The sequence below is a fragment of the Coenobita brevimanus genome, chromosome 58 (assembly GCF_032717465.1).
Source record: "Coenobita brevimanus isolate Jiangsu-jjx chromosome 58, ASM3271746v2, whole genome shotgun sequence".
NCBI lineage: Eukaryota > Metazoa > Arthropoda > Malacostraca > Decapoda > Coenobitidae > Coenobita > Coenobita brevimanus.
Window position 1 is genome coordinate 25,589,014 of NC_137011.1, and position 18,765 is coordinate 25,607,778.

The 18,765-nt window shown below is 43.1% G+C and overlaps 1 protein-coding gene across 1 annotated transcript in view; it reads right to left on the reverse strand.

Annotated features, from left to right (window-relative positions):
- The window catches only part of LOC145402696 (putative glutamate receptor), a 68,284-nt gene that overhangs the window by 36,323 nt on the left and 13,196 nt on the right, over nucleotides 1-18,765 (reverse strand). Inside the window, exons 2-4 of the mRNA XM_080274668.1 lie at nucleotides 9,431-9,553; nucleotides 9,109-9,329; nucleotides 3,112-3,240 (exon numbers count right to left, since the gene is read on the reverse strand). Coding sequence (XP_080130794.1) covers nucleotides 3,112-3,240; nucleotides 9,109-9,329; nucleotides 9,431-9,553 — 473 coding nt within the window. The remainder of the gene's footprint in view (nucleotides 1-3,111; nucleotides 3,241-9,108; nucleotides 9,330-9,430; nucleotides 9,554-18,765) is intronic.

The window sequence follows — 18,765 nt, forward strand, 5'->3', positions numbered from 1 at the left end:
ACGGACAAAGGACATTCTGAGAGTAGGAACGTGGAATGTGAGAGGAGTGAATGATGAAGTGAAAGAGAGAGATTGTCCAGGTGCTTGAGGATGCAAAAGTGGATATATGTGGATTGACTGAAACTAAATGGAAAGGTGAAAGGATGAGAGAATGGGAATACGGTGTAGGTATATGTGCGGGAGTCAGTGAGAATGAGAGGGCAAGAGAGGGAGTATGTCTGATGATAAGCAAGAAGTGGAAGGAGAATATAAGAGAGTATGGAACAGTGGGTGCAAGGATTGTATGGGTGAGGATGAAAGTAGGTATACAAGCATGGGCGATTGTATGTGTGTATGCTCCAACAGAGGATCGAGTGGCAAGAGTGAAAGATGAGTTTTGGGCGAAAGTAGAAGCATGTATGGACAAGTTTGAGAGGAGCGAGAGAGTGCTGTTGATTGGAGACATGAATGGCAAAGTCGGGAATGTACGAGTGGATGGAGTGGTTGGTCAGTGGGGTGTGCCAGCGGAAGTAGATGGGAATGGTAGTGCTTTGGTGGACATCTGTGCTGGTAAGGGGTTGGCAATAGCCAACACCTACTTTCGTCATAAGATGATCCACCGGTATACATGGAGAGTAATAAGGAGGATGGATGGTGAACTTGTCGAACGAAAGGCAATGATAGACTACGTGTGTGTGGATGAGCGAATGAGAAGACAAGTGTTGGATGCAAGGGTGTGGAGAGGGTGGGGGAATGGAGTCTCGGACCATCACTTAGTGATGGCCAAGATAGAGCTGCAAAGAAAGTGGTTGAGGAGGCGAAGGGGAAGACAGGAGGAAGCAGCTCCTGTGAGAAGAGTGGAGAAATTGCAAGATAGTGGGAAGAGGACAGAGTATAAGAGCATAGTGGAAGAAAGATTGGGAAGGTATGAGCTAGAGCAGATGGAAGGGGTGGAAGACGTATGTAAGATATTCACGGAAGAGATAAGCGCAGCGTGTGAGGTGGTTTGTGGAGTGAGGAGGAGATGCAAGGGTGTGCAAGGGACAGCATGGTGGAATGATGAGGTGAAACGAGCTGTGGAACAAAAGAAGAAGGCATATGGTGAATGGTTGGCGAGTAGAGGTAGGGGAGAAGATGAGAGAGAGAAGAGAGAGGTATATGTGAGCAGGAGAAGGGAGGTTAAGAGACTGGTGAAGGAGAGTAAGAAGAAAGTGGATGAAGAGTTTGGGAGGAATCTGAGTGTGAAATGGAGGGAGAGTAAGAAATTGTTTTGGAAGGAGGTAAAGAAAGTAAGGCAGTGTGAAAGGGGAAATAGTAGGGGAGTGAAAGATAGGAATAATAGATTGTTGGTGGAGAAGAGAGAGAAATTGAGGAGATGGAAGGAGCACTTTGAGGATTTGTTGAAGGTAGAGAGTGAGAGCAGTGTGAGTATAAGTGGTTGGGGAATGGCTGGGAGAAGAAGAGATGAGAGGAGGGAGGAAGAGATCAGTAGGTCGGAAGTAGTGGAAGCGATGAAGAAGATTAAGCTGGGAAAGGCCCCAGGAATTGATGGAGTGTGTGGTGAAATGCTTAGGTATGGGGGTGAGATTGTTGTGGAGTGGATATGGAAGTTGTGTAGATTGGCTTGGGAAGAGGGAAGGGTTCCAGAGGACTGGAAATCAGGTATAATTGTTCCTCTGTACAAAGGAAAAGGGGAGAGAGAAGTATGTGGTAACCATAGGGGTATTTGCCTTCTTAGTGTGACTGGTAAAATATATGGTAGAATACTCATTGATAGGGTTAGGCATATGACAGAGGAGCTAGTTGGAGAAGAACAAGGGGGATTTAGGAAGGGAAAAGGGTGTGTAGATCAGATATTTGTTCTAAGATGTTTAGTGGAGAAGTATCTAGAGAAGGGAAGGAAAGTGTACGCTGCCTTCATGGACTTGGAGAAAGCTTATGACAGAATAGATAGGAAAGGTATGTGGAAGGTATTAAGAATATACGGAGTGGAGGGAAATTGTTGAGTGCTGTGAAGAGTATGTACGAGGGAGCTAGGGCTACGGTGCGAGTGGATGGAGAGCTGAGTGAGTTCTTTGATCTCAATGTGGGACTGAAACAGGGGTGTGTAATGTCTCCATGGCTGTTTAATATATATATGGATGGGGTCGTAAAGGAGGTACAAGGTAGGGCAGTGGATGTCGGGGTGGCCCTAATGAATGAGGGTGAGATTTGGAAGCTTCCGGTGTTGCTGTTTGCTGATGATACAGTATTGTTGAGTGAAGATGAATGGGAGTTGCAAGGTTTGGTGAATGAATTTGGGACAGTGTGTAGGAGGAGGAAGCTGAAAGTTAATGTAAACAAAAGTAAAGTTATGGTGTTTGAGAGGAATGAAGTCACAGAGTGTGCAGTGAGGTTGGATGGTGAGGATATGGAGAATGTGAGTGCATTCAAGTACTTGGGTAGTGTGATGAGTAAGGATGGAACTTTGGGGGATGAAGTACGTGAAAGGGTACAGCAGGGAAGGAAGGTTGTTGGCACACTGAAAGCAGTGATGAGAAATAGGGAGGTGAGTATGGAAGTTAAGAAGTCACTGCATGATGGTATTGTGATCCCTACCCTGACGTATGGAAGCGAGGCGTGGACCTTGCAAGAGGGGAACAAGTCAAGAGTGAGAGCAGTGGAAATGAGTTACTTGAGAGGAGCATGTGGAGTGACATGGAGGGACAGGTTGACGAATGAAGAAGTGAAGGAACGTTGTGGGGTAGATGTGGATGTGGTTGAAAAGATTAGGAGAAATACACTGAGGTGGTTTGGACATGTGGAGAGGATGGAGAATGAAAGACTGACTAAGAGGGTGTATGTAGGTGAGGTGGAGGGAGGGAGAGGGAGGGGTAGACCGAGGATGAGGTGGAGGGATGGAGTTGAGAGGTATATGAGGGAGGGGGGGGTGAGTTGGGGGGAGGGGAGTCAAATGGTGGGTGACAGAGTGACTTGGAGGCGTTTTGTCTGCGGCCACCCTTTGCGGGATTAGGGCGTCGGGCTATAGATAGATAGATAGACTTATAAACCCTCATATAATCTGAAAATTTTATTTAGCTTCAAAGATCATATGGGTGTGTTCCGAAAGCTATGTAAACAACTGAAACTTACCTGAGAAATTTGTCTGGATAAAATGGCATGGGTGAATTTTTATTGATGCCTTTATTCGGCGACCAAGAGGCAACAGACAGTGGTCGAGTCCCAGGAGGGCTGTATGGATAGTCCAGGTACATGTTCACTCTGAAACGGAGAGGTCAGTTTCGTTTTTATAAAGCATCGAATCATCGTATCGTATCGTTTTAAAGGCTCCAACATGCTTGCAAGCGTGTGCCTTGGTCACCTAGTGACGGCTCTCCACGTTGCTTGCTCTCTGGCAGCCTCTCTGTTCAGACAATCATCCTTGACGTCACACTCTATGCCTTTGTCCCAGGTCTTTTTCAGTCTGCCTCTTGGGACCCTACCCCAGGCGTTCATACTTCTTACTTTCTGCAGCCAAATGTCTTCTTCCATCCTCTTCACATATCCCAGCCATTTCAATCTATCCTTTCTCATCACAACACCAATGCACTCCAGTCCCATCCTTCCTTTCACCTTTTTAATCATAAGCCTAGCCCCCCACCCAACCAGGGCTGACACTGAAGGACGCACTAGACACCTATTTATAAACTGTTATTTCTGTATAATCGAGCCTACTTATATTCTCATTTATTCCTGCTCAGGCCTCACAGCATTATGCTCCTAACACATGCGGCATACAAAGGTCTCTTAGCAAGGAGGGAGAGCCCTCTCAGTATCAGTACAGGCAACAGCTTCTTGAACCTCCTCCAACCAATGTTTACCCTAGCCACAGACCAAGTTCCAGTTCCACCTCCAGCACAAAACCCTTCCACACACTCAGGAGTCACCAGCAAGATCAATCCCATCGCACCTGACAGTCTGTACATGCTCCCCTTGACACAACCCACACACGAAATCAGCATTAACTCTCAGTCTACCTCTAACACCACTATAATTTATTTCATATGGACCCACTTATCCCAAGTACTGCAAAAGATGGAGTTACTTCCCACAGTTTTGTGGCAAACCGCACGTCCCACTCTCCCTTTGCTATGTCAGTACCGCTACCAGCCCTAGATGTCGTCACTTTTGTTTTTTCTGCATTTACTCTCAAACCCTTGTGCCCCCTTCCAAATCTCCACTTCCTAAATCTTTCCTCCTTCTCCCTTTCATTCCCTGCAGTAAAAGCCAAGTCATCAGCATACAACATCTCCCATGGGAATCCATTTAAGGAGTCATGTGAGAGAGCTTCTAGCACCTTAACAAACAATAAAGGACTGAAGATGAAGGGAGACACCAGTATTGCACACAGGAAAAATCACTTAACACATTGCCAATATGCCGGGAATCGAACCCAGGACTCTCCGGTGTGAGCCAGGAAGCATACACTACACCACAACCAGATAAAAGTTTTATGCATTGTCATAGTCTTGCAACCAATGTCCCTCCGACTCCCAGCTGTGAGCCCGAGAGGATGAGGCAACCCCATGGCACTCGGGCACGTAGTGGTATTTAATCTATCCCAAGCACTTACACCAAGCCAGAATGGAGAAACCTTTACTGTACACAGGAAAAATCATCTACTATGTTGCCAATATGGCGGGAATCGAACCCGGGGCTCTCAGGTGTGAGCCAAGCAGCATACCACTACTCCACGACCAGGTAAAAGTCACCTTACATAGTCACAATTTTGTAACCAATGTTCCTCCGACTCCCAACCGTGAGCCCGAGACAATGAGACAATCCCCTGGCACTCGGGCAAGTAGTTCCATTTAATCTGTCCCAAGCACTTTAGGCAAGCCTGGTTGTGGTGTAGTGGCATGCTGCCTAGCACACACCTGTGAGTCCCAGATTCGATTCCTTGCATATTGGCAATATGTTAGGTAGAAAAGGGACTAACAGACCACTGATGCACGCCAGCATTCATGGAAAACTCATCACTCAAATCTCCACTCACTCTCATCTGGATGCGAGCATCCACATACTTTTTTTTTTCTTTTAAATCGCTCTAACCAGCCAATCTTCGATCCCAAGCTTTCTCTTTGCCCACTTCATCCTTTCCCTTGGGACTGTGATAGACATTCTCCAAATCAACAAAATCAAAGTATAGTTCTTTTTTCTTTCCTTTATAGTTTTCCTGAAACTGTCAGACAACGAATATGGCATCAGTTGTCCATTTGCCTGACATAAACCCAAACTGCATCTCACCAGTATCAACTCTTTCCCAAATAATGTCTAGGACTCTCTCAATTACCTTCATTATTTGGTCCAAAAGCTTTATGCCTCTATAATTTTCTGTTTCCAGGGCTGTACCGTTCCCAGTGGACACATTTACAATCACACTTCAGCCAGTCATCTAGGACAACACTCATATAGAATCGTATTTGTCAAGTCAGTAACTAAACACACTCCTGTATCTCCCGAGACCTTCAGCATTTCAGCAGTCAACCCAGACACATCTGCCAACTTCTACAACTGCATCCTGCATGCTGCCCTGCTCACAGCACCAACCTCAAGCAAAGGCCAAGGGCCAAACACTGGATCTGCCGACTCCAAACCTTCCCTGTTCTGGTCAAACTTTTCACTCACCAACCAGTTAAAATACTCTTTCCAGACGTTTTTAATATCCTCACTATCCACCTTTCCTTCATTATTCTTAACACACTGCTCACTTATGATATTCCTGGTTTGTTTCTTCATCTGATTTGTCACCTTAAAACAGCCTTCAAGTTATCTGGTAAAATTATTTGAGACAGATATTGCCCTCTGTACCTCATTTCTAGCACTACTCTTGGATGCAAAGCATTCCTCTCAATTACCACTCATTTTCCGTTCCCAGAAAATCATTCTTTTCTCCTTAACTGCAAAATCTACACCCTCATCCCACCACCATGTTACCTTATGTCTTGTACAGCCCCATGTTATTCCAAACACTGAACAAGTAAACTGCACTTTGTGGGCACGTGATGAGCGTGTGAGTGAGTTTGTACATACCCCTGTCATCATAATTTCATCTTGGTGTAAACTTTCAACATTCTTGGTGAGGTAATTGATAATAAATGAAGAATAATTGAGCTAGAATATTTTCGTTTTCACGTTTTCTCCCTCCCACATTTTCTGTCTGGATGTCCATGTAGAGAGGCATTGTAGCATTTATCACATACATGATGGTCAGTTTTCTGCTCTCGACTTGCCGTGTCAACGAACTGCGTCAGTAAACGCTCGACTATTGATTGAATGATAAAACCCACAAATGGGGTGATTACCCTAGCTGATTTCACATCTTAAACACAGAAAAGATGTTCATGTGAAATTATGAGCCAAATATCCGATATTAAACTGTTTGAAATCATGCAAGAAAACATACTGTTGCAACAGGAAATCATTTTTAATTCAATTTCGTAATGGAGTATGTCAATTGAACCCCTTGGTACATTCCCTTGGAAAGCTGGGATTCCAAGGAGTTTCTTTGGTCTCATGAGTAACTATATAGCCAAAAACAAGAATTTATTGAATGTATCTGCTTCCTGCTGAAAGAATCTCTTCTCTATCTCACATAGGAAAAAAGTTATTACCCTGCAAAGCAACTGCGGGCTGGTTGTGTCGTGTCAGGCCAGACCGGGTTGTGTCGGGCCACTTATTTCTCAGCAGAGCATAGAGTAAACATCTCTTCGCTACACTTGCTCATTTCTCTTGCTGCGCTCAGACACTCATAATCAGTAACTCTAAGGAGACTGTTCTTAAGAGCTCTGTTATCAAAAAGCAAAAATAAAAACATCACCTTAATCATTATCAGAGTTCTTAGACAGGAAATCTAGCATATTTTTAGTCATATTATTTTAACTTCATTCATGTTTACCATTTCAATGTTTTGTCCTACAAGTACGATACAGGGACTAAAAATCTAAGCCATAACCAAGGGATAAAATACTCAGAACAGCTGTCAAACATCAGTTTCATTCACACTAAGTGAATCCATTTTCCACTGATAAGTCAAAGGAATTTTCAGTTCAAATTGGTTGTTTATGATTATCAAAGCCATCCACCTCAGTTTCTTTTTTGCTGTCCTAACCTTATGTATGTAGTTTAACTAACAGTACTGCTGCAATTACTGCACCTTTATATGCTCTCAGTTTCTTTCTCGAAGCCTGTTTATCTGATTATATTACATTTACATTACATATGAAAAAAAATGAAGATTACATGAACATTGTACTATAATAAAACAGTAATCATTTAGTAAGTTAAAAGGAACATCTGTTCTGTCCATTCATATCCTTAACCCACCATGTGCCAGTGCCATTTTCAAACGGTCTGACAAAAATCTGTGGTCAGTCCCAGTGCCATTTTAAAATGGCTTAACCCGCCATGTCCCGACAACATATGGTTACGTCACCACGTTTTGTCACGGTGACACCTGATGACGTATCCATACGTTATGCAATTGTGAGGTTCATCATTTGCACATTTTTCAAGTTTCACGGGTGATTTTTGGTAGGCATATGTGGGAGACCTTCCTCTACCCAACGCCAGGCGGGGATAATGCCTGGCCCCACCTGACTCCCCCTCCCCTCTGCACGACATTTTCTCGGCAACTCACCTGTTAGCAGTGACCTGGCCAGTAAAGACATGTCGCACCACGGTCTCTCCAATGATGAAATTCAAGGCGAAAGTGATTCCTGAGATGGAGGACAAAGGAAGAAATAACCCAGAGGAAGAAGCAAGCAGAAGTGATGAGGCGGTAACATCGTAAAAGGTGCCATATGGCGATGTTTTTGGTGAGTGAACAACGCTTATATTGCCTATATTATTGTCTGAAAACCAATATACTCTTGTACTACATAAAAATTCGTACCATATAAATAAATAACTAACCAGTTATGAATGGTTTGAAATAGCTACCCCTCTCATAGAAAACGTTTTCTCGCGAGCCTGGCCTGAGAGAACACGGTAACAAGGTAAAGGTACTCTTACTTCTAGCATATTTCTAAACTCAACTGAGCACTTTTTCTCTGAATTTTTGATGTTACTCACAAAAAGCGGAGGTTTTAGCCCAAAAAGAAACTTTTCTTAAATCTGCTGGGATTGGGGGGGTCATTGGTGAAAAATCTGCTGGGACACGGCGGGTTAAAATTAAAACATTCACTGTGACTGAATTTTTCAAGATTCGCGGGTAAAAATTGGCAGGCATGTATGTTAACTGTTCCTCTATCATGCCTCACGTGGTCAAGGCCATACACCCACTCGCTCCCCCCCCTCACACTCGCTCTGCCTCACTCTGCCTGTGTGCCTCACCCAGTGCTGAACATAGTGAAGGCATGTTGTAATTTTCACATAAGTGTAGGGACTATACATAGTGAAATTAAGTTGTAAATATTTTCTTGTAAGTGTAAGTACCATACATAGTGATGTAAAGTTGTAAATACCTTCTTGTATGTGCCAGGACTACATAGTGAAGTGAGTTTGTACCAATCTTCAAGTAGTGTAAGACAATGCATTCACAGTAAGAATGACATGCAAATGGTGGCAGACGTTGAAGTAATAAGTAATCAGAAAAGTGTATTGAACATTGGTATACCTTCCCAGCATAAATACCTGAGTCTACCTTACATAGAAAACGGCTTTCTCTCACCTACGTGGCGAGCATGAGAGAGCGGGAATACCTGTATATGAGTATGCAGGACTCAATAAAACCCATTTCCGAGCTTCGGTGATATAGTGAAATTCGTTGTTTTCACACCAAATTCTATCACTCTAGCCAAAAAAGGTCAAAAAAATGGCTGGCATGGAGACAACCCATAGGGCTAAAAATAGCTGGCATGTGGCAGGTAATTTTTTAATCTGGCAATCAGATCTATTGCAATTATCTGATTCGTATATCCTGGTGCATTTGAAGTTTAAATTATGCTATATCATGGTAAAACGTAGCACAATGTGCGGACCTGCATTACAAAAAAACATGTCTCAACCGTGATGGGAGGAGTGAGGGAGAGTGCAAATAATGTCTCAAAAATTGAAAACAAGAGGACAACACTACTTTTATTATCTAACCTTAATGGTGAACTGTCAGTAATGTGAAGTAGCATGGAGTTTGTCATGGCAAGTATGTTGCGGATGAGATGGAAGCAGTCAAGTGGGATGCGGGTGAGGACAAGGAGCCTTGTAGACCACATCAGGAGGCGGCCCTTGAAGGACCACGTGGCAAAGGCAGTGAGGAAGTCTGGATCGTTGCTTACCATCACCATCGTCATGGACCGTGACACCTGCCGCAGCTTGGGATATAACAGGGCAAACAACAGTTCACTGACCTGTCCGCCTGGACATAAACATGTTAGTAACTTCTTGCCTTGGCAGTAACGTGAGAATGACCTACCTGGCGAACCTGTCTAACCATCCGAGAGACCTGTCCTTGCGTCACATTAGCATCTTGACCGTTTCCTGCCACCTCAAACAAACTGACACCCAAAGGCGCTGCCAGCTCTGATACATCTGGGAACTGGAACCATAAACATATGAAACTGAATACATGAAAATTAATCACCATAATGTTGCGTCAAGGCTAATAAACAGTAAACGAAAGATAAAGATTTCTAGGGCATCACTTATTTCATAACTGTAGTGCAGTCCAGGAAACCCTCATTGTAAAGGACATTACTGAATTACAGAATAAGCAAACTGTCTGAGTCAACAAAAAAATCGCCCCAGAAACTGAATAAAGCACAGTACAGTATACATGTGCAGTAAATTATGGCAATGGCAGACGCAGCCCATCGAGAATGTGACAACTTTCCTTGAGTTGTGCAACACTTTAATGGGTCGAGTCCCAGTCAGGGGTGTAAATATAATACACACACACACACACACACACACACACACACACACACACACACACACATATATATATATATATATATATATATATATATATATATACTGTAGGTTATTACTATAAGTATATATAATTAGATATATATTCAGACTTAGATATGTAACGCCTCAGTATTTCTGGAAGAACACTTTCGAAACTGTTCCAGGTATATTGGAAAATTATATATTACTCACTCTACAGACCTGTTAATTGACGCCTGTCAAAGACACTGGTGCCGAACTTAGATCTTATTATGAATGCAACATCTGAGCTTGTAAATGTGTCAGTCAAATTAATCAATTGCTGTAAAATGCACGTTCATGCCTGATTTTCTCTTGTTCATACCAGTGTTCTCATTGTTTCATTTCTTCTTGCATAAATATGTACAATATAGGGAAGGGTAAGAGGAGAGAATATGAGGGAAGAATATATAAAAGGTAGTTAATGGAACAAGTCTGAAATACTTCTTGTGTGTTGCTATGCAATGATCCTAAAGACGAAGCCTAGTATGATCCCTGTTATATGGAACGGGTTCTTTGTTATACACTGATCTGAAGTTTTGACGCCACACTGTTACACTGTGTGCTCTTTGAACATGAAGTATAAAGGTGCAAATTATTCCTTTATCATATAAAGGAATACCTTCAACTTTTTGTCTTTTTATTCCCATGCCCACGTATTGTACCTCCTCACTTCCACCCCTGCTTCCCGTCCTGCATACCGTAACTCTCTGCCTACCTCCCTTTCTCCCTTCCTATGCCTCTATCTACCTACCTACCTGCCTTCCTACCTGCCTATCTCTCTGTCTGTCTCCCTATTTACCTACCGACCTCTCTCCCTCCACCTGCCTACCAATCTCCTTGGATACTTAACTCCCTGCCTACCACCTTGCCAGCTTCCCTGCTCAATCGGTAGAGAGGTGGCCTGCAGTCCTGACGGACCCAGGTTCGAATCCCGGCTGGGGCAGGGAACAGTTTAAGGATTTGAATTTCATTAAATCAGGCTTTACTGATCTACCAGAAGACCCGCCGACATGTCGTAAAAATACCCCCGCTAATACCAATACACCAATCCTGCATGAGACAGCCCTAGCATGTATTCAATATGGACAGTGGGTGTTAGCGCCGAAGTGGTGACATGTAGAGGTGTATGGTATGTAGGAGGACTGCTGGGCCTTGATAGCAGGCTGTGAAGCCTATGCCCAGAGTCGGACACAAAAAAAAAAAAAAAAGAAAAGAACTTGCTTCCTGCCTACCTCCCTGACTATACACGTTAATATAAGTAGGGAGAAAAATAAGATTCCTCTCTCTCTCTCTCTCTCTCTCTCTCTCTCTCGCTCGCTCGCTCAAAAAACTGATAATATAAAATAATAAAAATAAAATAGGTAGGCAGGCAAAGACGGAGGAACAGGGAAGGAGGTGATGGTAAGGAAGTGATGGTTGGTGACTGGCTGGCTAGCAGGGACACATTTATGACATCACAGGAAGATTCCCACCTGATTGGACTAAACTTGTTTTAATCGCTGTAACATTAGGACTGAACTGAACGTGTCGACCATTAACCCAAGACGTCCCGTCGACGTATGGGTACATTGCAACATTTTGCATTTGCCAGTCCCGATGACGTACTGGTATGTTGTGCAATTGCAAGGTCCCTAATTTGCACAATTTTCAATTATCGCTTTGTGATTTTTCTTACGTATACACGGGACACCTTCCTCTATTCCTCTACAAGATGCCACGCAGGGACAATGCCTTACACCGTATAACCTCCCCCTCCCATTGTCTCAGCAATTCACCTGTTACCAGTGACCTGGCCAATAAAGACATTTGGGGCCAAAGTGATTCGCCAATCGATGACAATGTGGAGGACAAAGTTTACATAGCATTAGTGGAAGAAACAGTCAGAAATGATGATCAGGTAATGTGGTAAAAGAAGGTCAGGAATGGTGATGAGTTAGTGAGTGAAGCAATGATTATAATGCCTATATTACTTTTTGAAAACCAATATACTCTCGTACTACATATAAATTCGTACCAAATAAATAAATAAATACCGTTTATGAGTGGTGTGGAATAGTTATCCTCCCATAGAACTCGTTTTCTTTGCAGCCGGCCTGATAGAAAACCCTGTAAGGTAAGGAGGTACTCCTACCTGTATCGAGTATTTTAAACCTCAGGTGAGCGATTTCTCTATGAATTTTCGATGTTTCTCACCAAAAGCGGAGGTTCTAGCCAAAAAAAAAAAAAAAATTCCAAAAATGGTCAGGACTGGGGGGTGTTGGAGGTGCGAAAGTGCTCGGGATGTGACGGATTAAGACAAACTCAACCTGACAGCTGGATACGGCATCTCAGTCGTCAAAATTGGTCCACAACTGCGGCCCATACAGTGAGGACAAATGGATAATCGGACGGAGACTCTTTTTGGGGTTCAGCTGCAAGATGATCTATGTTTTAGTTTTCGAAATCAGGATGCCTGGTGATCTAGAAGTTACAACACGCTAGTTAGAGCGATGGTCTTCTATAGCTAGCATATATCCCCAAGAGATGACTGGAAGTTTTTCGAGAACGCTGTTGCTTATTCCGGTCTATCAGGCGAGCAGACCCGTCGACTGCATGTAAATAACTGCCTCAGTGAGGTCTTCCCATAGGATTCTTACATCGTTAACTATGTCTGCATCTTAATGTAGTATTTGCTGTGCAGTGCTTCAGTATGTGTGTTATGTTGTGTGTATCTGTTCTACTAGAGAGGCACGTGTCATCTGTAATTCCACCCACCCTGTATCAAACATGGTAACTGAGAAGTGCTGGTTAATGTCCTGATCGAAGCCTAGCTACGTGAACCCTTTAAGCTATGATGGATAAATGTGGTGGGGGGGGGGGTTGTGGTGTAGTTTTCTGGTCGGGCTGTTCCTTTGCCCTGCACGTGAAATGGGCAAGTAGGTGATTCTTCATTGTTAGTGTTGGAATACTGAAGGTGGGATGATGCTGAAGAAGGTCTGGTAGCGCGTGTGTGGTGAGTTTTGTGTCTAGGTGTGTTGTGTGACTGTCATGCAGTGACAGAGGTGTTGTTTGTTGGCACAGGCTGCCACATAAAATTTTGTTCCTCTAATATCAGTATTTTCTCTGACAGGAAGGAGTTTATTTTCAAAATGCAAGTGAGCTGTGAAAATGGTTTGGGTGAAATCAGTGATGGTGTGTAGCACGTTGTTCTGCATTGTCTGGAAGGTTCTTCAGTGCGTGTTAATAGAGGCATATGCCGAGGACGAGAAGCCAATCACTGATCAAATATACTGCTTGCAGAATAGGAAAAGTTCTTTTTTTTTTTTTTCTTGCCCAGAGTCTGTCTCTGTAAGTGCCCTGAATGCACCGCGTCTTGGGGTGCACTGTGTATTTGCTTGTCATGTATGTGGTCCTTGAAGCTGAGACCAGTGTCATAAGATACCCCAAAGATCTTCGTGGAGGGTGTGTGTGTGGCACCGGTACAGTATATTGTTAAGTGTGATGACGGGAATACTTGTGCGCATTCTTGCTGTTGGTGATGTGTGTGGTAGTGGATTTGGCTGATACGATTGTCAGCCAATTGTTCTCAAATCAAGCCTGAAGTGCAATGACGTAGACTTCTTCCAGTTTGCAGGCTATCTCTGTGATGTGAGGTGTTTATGGTAATGTCAATGACATATGAGGGAATGTTTTTGGCAGCTGGGATGTAGGAGTTCATGACTGTATAGGCTACAAAGTGTGGGTGAAAGTGCAGAGCTTTGTGGAGCTCTGTGTGGAAAGTTCGTGACGAATTGCCCTGGAGCATAACATGTGCTTGTCTCCAATAGACGCAGTTGCCAAGCCAGCGTTTGGTACTTTCAACGTTTGTATAGTCGATTTTTGTGATTAGTTTGAATCGGGGAATGCCATCGAACATTTTAGTAATGTCTACCGTAATTTTGCATGAAATGCTTGTTGTGCAAGGTGTGCAAGAATGACACTGTCAGATGTATGTATATGCTGAAAGGTTGACCAGTAAGGTCTTGTCAAATGTAGTGCTCTAAAGTCGAGTTGTGTGGAAGAAAAGGAGACATGAAGCGTGAGAGTATTAAGTATTAAACGTTTGGCTATCTTGACTGCTGTGCAGGCTAATGAGTGGGTGTGTATGAAGATGGATGTGTTGGAAACTTATCTGATTTAAGTATGGTGATGATGGTTCCATCCTTCGAGATGTTGGAAAAACAACAACGTGCGTATGAGTAGTTGCTGATGTTTGTAGGTCTGGATGCTGTATAGTTCAAAGTATTTCTGGTGTTGGTTGCTGATGCCATCAGACCCTGTTGTTGTAGAATTCTTTTTTTCTTGGTAATGTTACCTGCTTCTCCTGGAATGATGGAGTTTGTGTTGTGGTCGAATGGATATGAGTGCTTGTTAATGGGTGTTTGTATTTCTGATTCAGTACAAGATAGAGTATGATGATTTATGTTTGCATAGTGGTATATGGATATGTCTGTTCCTTGTAAGAAGGAAAATGATTGGGTGTTGGTAGGTACGGCGAAGTGGGCTCTTCGAGGTGTTTCGTTGTGACTGGGTAATACTGTTTTATTTTTATTCAATCATGTAATATGGCCATGAAAAATAAGCTAATCACCCGTAATCTTAAATTCATAAACTGAACTATGGTAAGTTAAGGGTTCCAACACTTCCAAGAGGTAAAAAATGCCGGCTTCTATCGTTTGTCTTTTTATAGATATGCTTTTATATTTCATTTTATTGGTTCTTGTCTCCGTTTCTCCCCCTCCTTGGTATTATGGATGCGTCGGGGTTACGTGAGGGTGCTTGTGCTATATAGGCTCTGCACATAGCACATACAAGGTACAGTATGTATTAATAGTAGTAGTAATAGTAGTAGCAGTAGTAGTAGTAGTAGTAGTAGTAGTAGTAGTAGTAGTAGCAGCAGCAGCAGCAGCGGCAACAGCAGCAGCAGTAATAATAATAATTATAATAATAATAGTAATAATAATAATATTAATAATAATAATAATAATAATAATAATAATAATAATTCTTGAAAAAAACCCTACCCCTTGGGGTAGGGGGGTTTTCAAGAATACTGCCCCAGTATCCCTGTTTGTCGTATGAGGCGACTGAAAGGGTTGGCAGCGGGTTAGTGCACCTCCCCGAAAAACAGCTAACTAAAAAGACAAACAAGAAGCCTCGGACAGGGACTGACTAAAAGATGACGACCAAGGACCGGACAAAGGACATGGTACGGATCGCGATGCGGAATGTAAGGGGTGCGAATGATGAAGCGAAAGAGAGAGAGATTGTCTAGATGCTTGAGGGTGTGAAAGTGGATGTCTGTGGAGTAACTGAAACTAAATGGAGAGGAGAGAGAGAGTGAGAGAATGGGAGTATGGATGGAGTATATGTGCAGGAGTAGGTGAGAATGAGAGGGCAAAAGAAAGAGTGTGTATTGTTGTGAGTAAAAGATGGAAGAAGAACATAAGAGAGTATGGATCAGTTGGCTCAAGGATTGTGTGGATAAGATTGAAAGTTGGAATACAACTGTGGGCGAATGTGTGCGTGTATGCGCCAATACAAGCAGAGTGAGAGAAGAGTTCTGGACAAATGTGGAAGTGTGCATGGAAAAGTTTGGAAAGAATGAGAGAGTGTGTTTGATTGGTGATATGGATGGTAAAGTAGGGAATGTGAAGGTGGATAGAATTGTTGGTGAGTGGGGTGTGACTGCTGAGATAGATGAGTTTGTGCTGGGAGGGGGTTGGTGATAGCCAATTCCCTCTTCAGGCACAAAATGATCCACAGGTATACATGGCGAGTGATGAGAAGGGTGGGTGGTGAACTGAATGAAAGAAAGGCAATGATTGATTATGTGTGTGTGGATGAAAGGATGCGAGGATGTGTAATGGATGCAAGATCTTATAGGGGTCAGGGGAGTGGACTCTGACTACTACTTGGTGGTGGCCAGAATCAAGATCCAAGTAAGATGAAGAAATAGAAGAAGGGAAGGACAGGAGGAAAGAGTAGTTGCAAGGAGAGTGGAAAGGTTACAAGAGGATGAGAAAAAGGCAGAATATAAGAGAGAAGTGGAGGAATGATTGGGTAAATATGACTTGGAGCAGATGGGGGACGTGGAAGGTGTGTGCAAAATATTCACAGAAGAAATATGTGCAGCATGTGATGTGGCGTGTGAGGTGAGGAGAAGACGGAAGGGGGTTCAAGGAACAGCACGGTGGAATGAAGAGGTGAAACAGGCTGTGGCAGAAAAGAAGAAAGCATACAAAGAATGGATGAGAAATAGGGGTGTGTAAGAAGCTGAGAGGAGGAAAAGAGAGTTATATGTAGAGAGGAAGAGAGAGGTGAAAAGATTAGTAAGAGAGAGTAAGAATACCGTGGATGAGGAATTTGGAAGGAGTTTGAGTGTAAAGTGGAGGGACTGTAAGAAAATGTTTTGGAAAGAGGTAAAGAGAGTAAGACAGGGTGGCAGTGAAGTTAGCTGGGGAGTGAAAGATAAAAATGGTAGATTATTAATGGAGAAGGGAGAAAAAGTGAGCAGACGGAGAGAACACTTTAAGGAATTGCTGAACATCAAGACTGAAAATAATGCGAGTATAAGTTGATGGGGAATGGCTGGGAGAAGGAGGGAGGTGAGAAGACAGGAAGAAATCAGTAAGATAGAAGTTGTGGAAGCAATGAAGAAAGTCAAATTGGGGAAATCCCCAGGAATTGATGGAGTGTGTGGTGAATTGCTGGAGCATAGGGAAGAGATAGTAGTAGCATGGATGTGGAAGATGTGCAGATTGGCCTGGGAGGAAGGTAGAGTCCTGGAGGATTGGAAGTCAAGTATAATTATTTCCTTGTACAAAGGAAAAGGGGAAAAAGAAGTGTGTGGTAATCACAGAGGTATTTGTCTTCTTAGTGTAATAGGAAAAGTGTATGGTAGGATACTTATTGACAGAGTTAGGGAAATAACAGAGACATTAGTTGGAGAAGAACAGGGAGGCTTTAGGAAGGGAAGAGGTTGTGTAGATCAGATATTCATTCTTAGATCTGTAGTGGATAATTTGTAGAGAAGGGAAAGAAGTTGTATGCGGCCTTCATGGATTTTGAGAAAGCATATGACAGGGTGGATAGACAAGGATTGTGGAAAGTATTAAGAATATATGGAGTAGATGGGAAGTTGTTGAATGCTGTGAAGAGTATGTATGATGGTGCTAAGGCTGCAGTGTGTGTGGATAGCGAACTGAGTGAATTTTTCTCTTTGAAGGTTGGGTTGAAACAGGGATGTGTCATGTCTCCATGGTTGTTCAATCTGCACATGGATGGGGTAATAAAAGAGATACAAGGTACGGCACTGGATGTTGGAGTGTCCCTAGTGAGAGAGGGCAGTGTTTGGAAACTCCCTGTACTGTTGTCTGCAGATGAGATATTGTGTTGTTAACTGAAGACGAAGGGGAGCTGCAAGGCTTGGTGGATGAGTCTGGGAGAGTGTGTAAGAAACGGAATCTAAAAGTGAATGTAGGGAAGAGTAAAGTGATGGCCTTTGAGAGAGGTGAAGTCAGTGAATGTACAATGAGGTTGGATGGTGAGGAAATGGAACATGTGAGTATGTTTAAGTACTTGGGGAGTGTGATGAGTAAGGATGGAAGTTTGGAGGGCGAAGTGCTTGAAAGGGTGCAACAAGGAAGAAAGGTTGCTGGTTCCTTGAAGGCAGTGATAGGAAATAGGAAAGTGGGCATGGAAGTGAAAAAGTTACTACATGGCAGTATTGTGATACCAAGTCTAAAGTATGGAAGTGAAGCTTGGACCTTGTTGGAGGGATAGAAGTCAAGAGTGAGAGCAGTGGAAATTAGTTATTTAAGAGAAGCCTGTGGAGTACCATGGAGAGACAGGCTGACACATGAGGATATAAAGGAGTGTTGTGGTGTGGATGTGGATGTGATAGGAAGTGTTAGGAGGAACACACTGAGGTGTTTTGACCATGTGGATTGGATGGAGAGTGAGAGACTGACGAGGAGAGTGTATGTGAGTGAGGTGGAGAGGGGGAGAGGGAGGGGAAGGCTGAGAGTGAGATGGAGGGATGGAGTGGAGAGGTATATGAGAGAGGGGGGTGTGAGTTGGGAGCAGGGCAGTGAAATGGCGGGGGACAGGGCGACTTGGAGGCGATTTCTTTGTGGCCATCCCGTACGGGATTAAGGCGTCTGGCAATAGATAGACATAGAAAAATGATAAAAGAAAAAGAGGTAGTGGTAGTACAAGTAGTAACAGTAGTAGTAAGAAGCAGTACCGTAGTAGTAGTAGTAGTAATATTAATAATGTAGTGCTGCCTTATGGTCTCTACACTGAGTGACAAGGCAAATGGTTTCCTGTAACCCAGGAAACCATTTACTCCACTGGATGGTATCCATATATCCAAATTGTGCCGCCTGGTGGTTTAGTGATAATTAGACAACTCACCCAATCCTGTTTCAGAAATCTGCCACTAGGTTCGATTCCGTCGCCCAGCTCTGATGCAGGGTAGGCAGTGAAAAGGTAGCCAGTGCTTAATTTCTTTTTTATTTTGACGCAAACTAAAACACCTCAAAACATACTGTACTCATCAAATTACTCAGTTGGCATGATATGCTACAAAGGAATTACATTATGGGAGCCTTTTGATTAAATATAATAAAATATGTGCCATTTTGTAAACTCGGCTTTCGTCAGTTTACTCATCTCTGTAAGCATAACAGAGACAAAACCTAGGCAATTTTACTAAAATCATCCATAAAGCATGATTTGAGTGATTAAAATATTTGTCATTCTTTAGTATCCACAAAAGAAATATGTATGAACCAG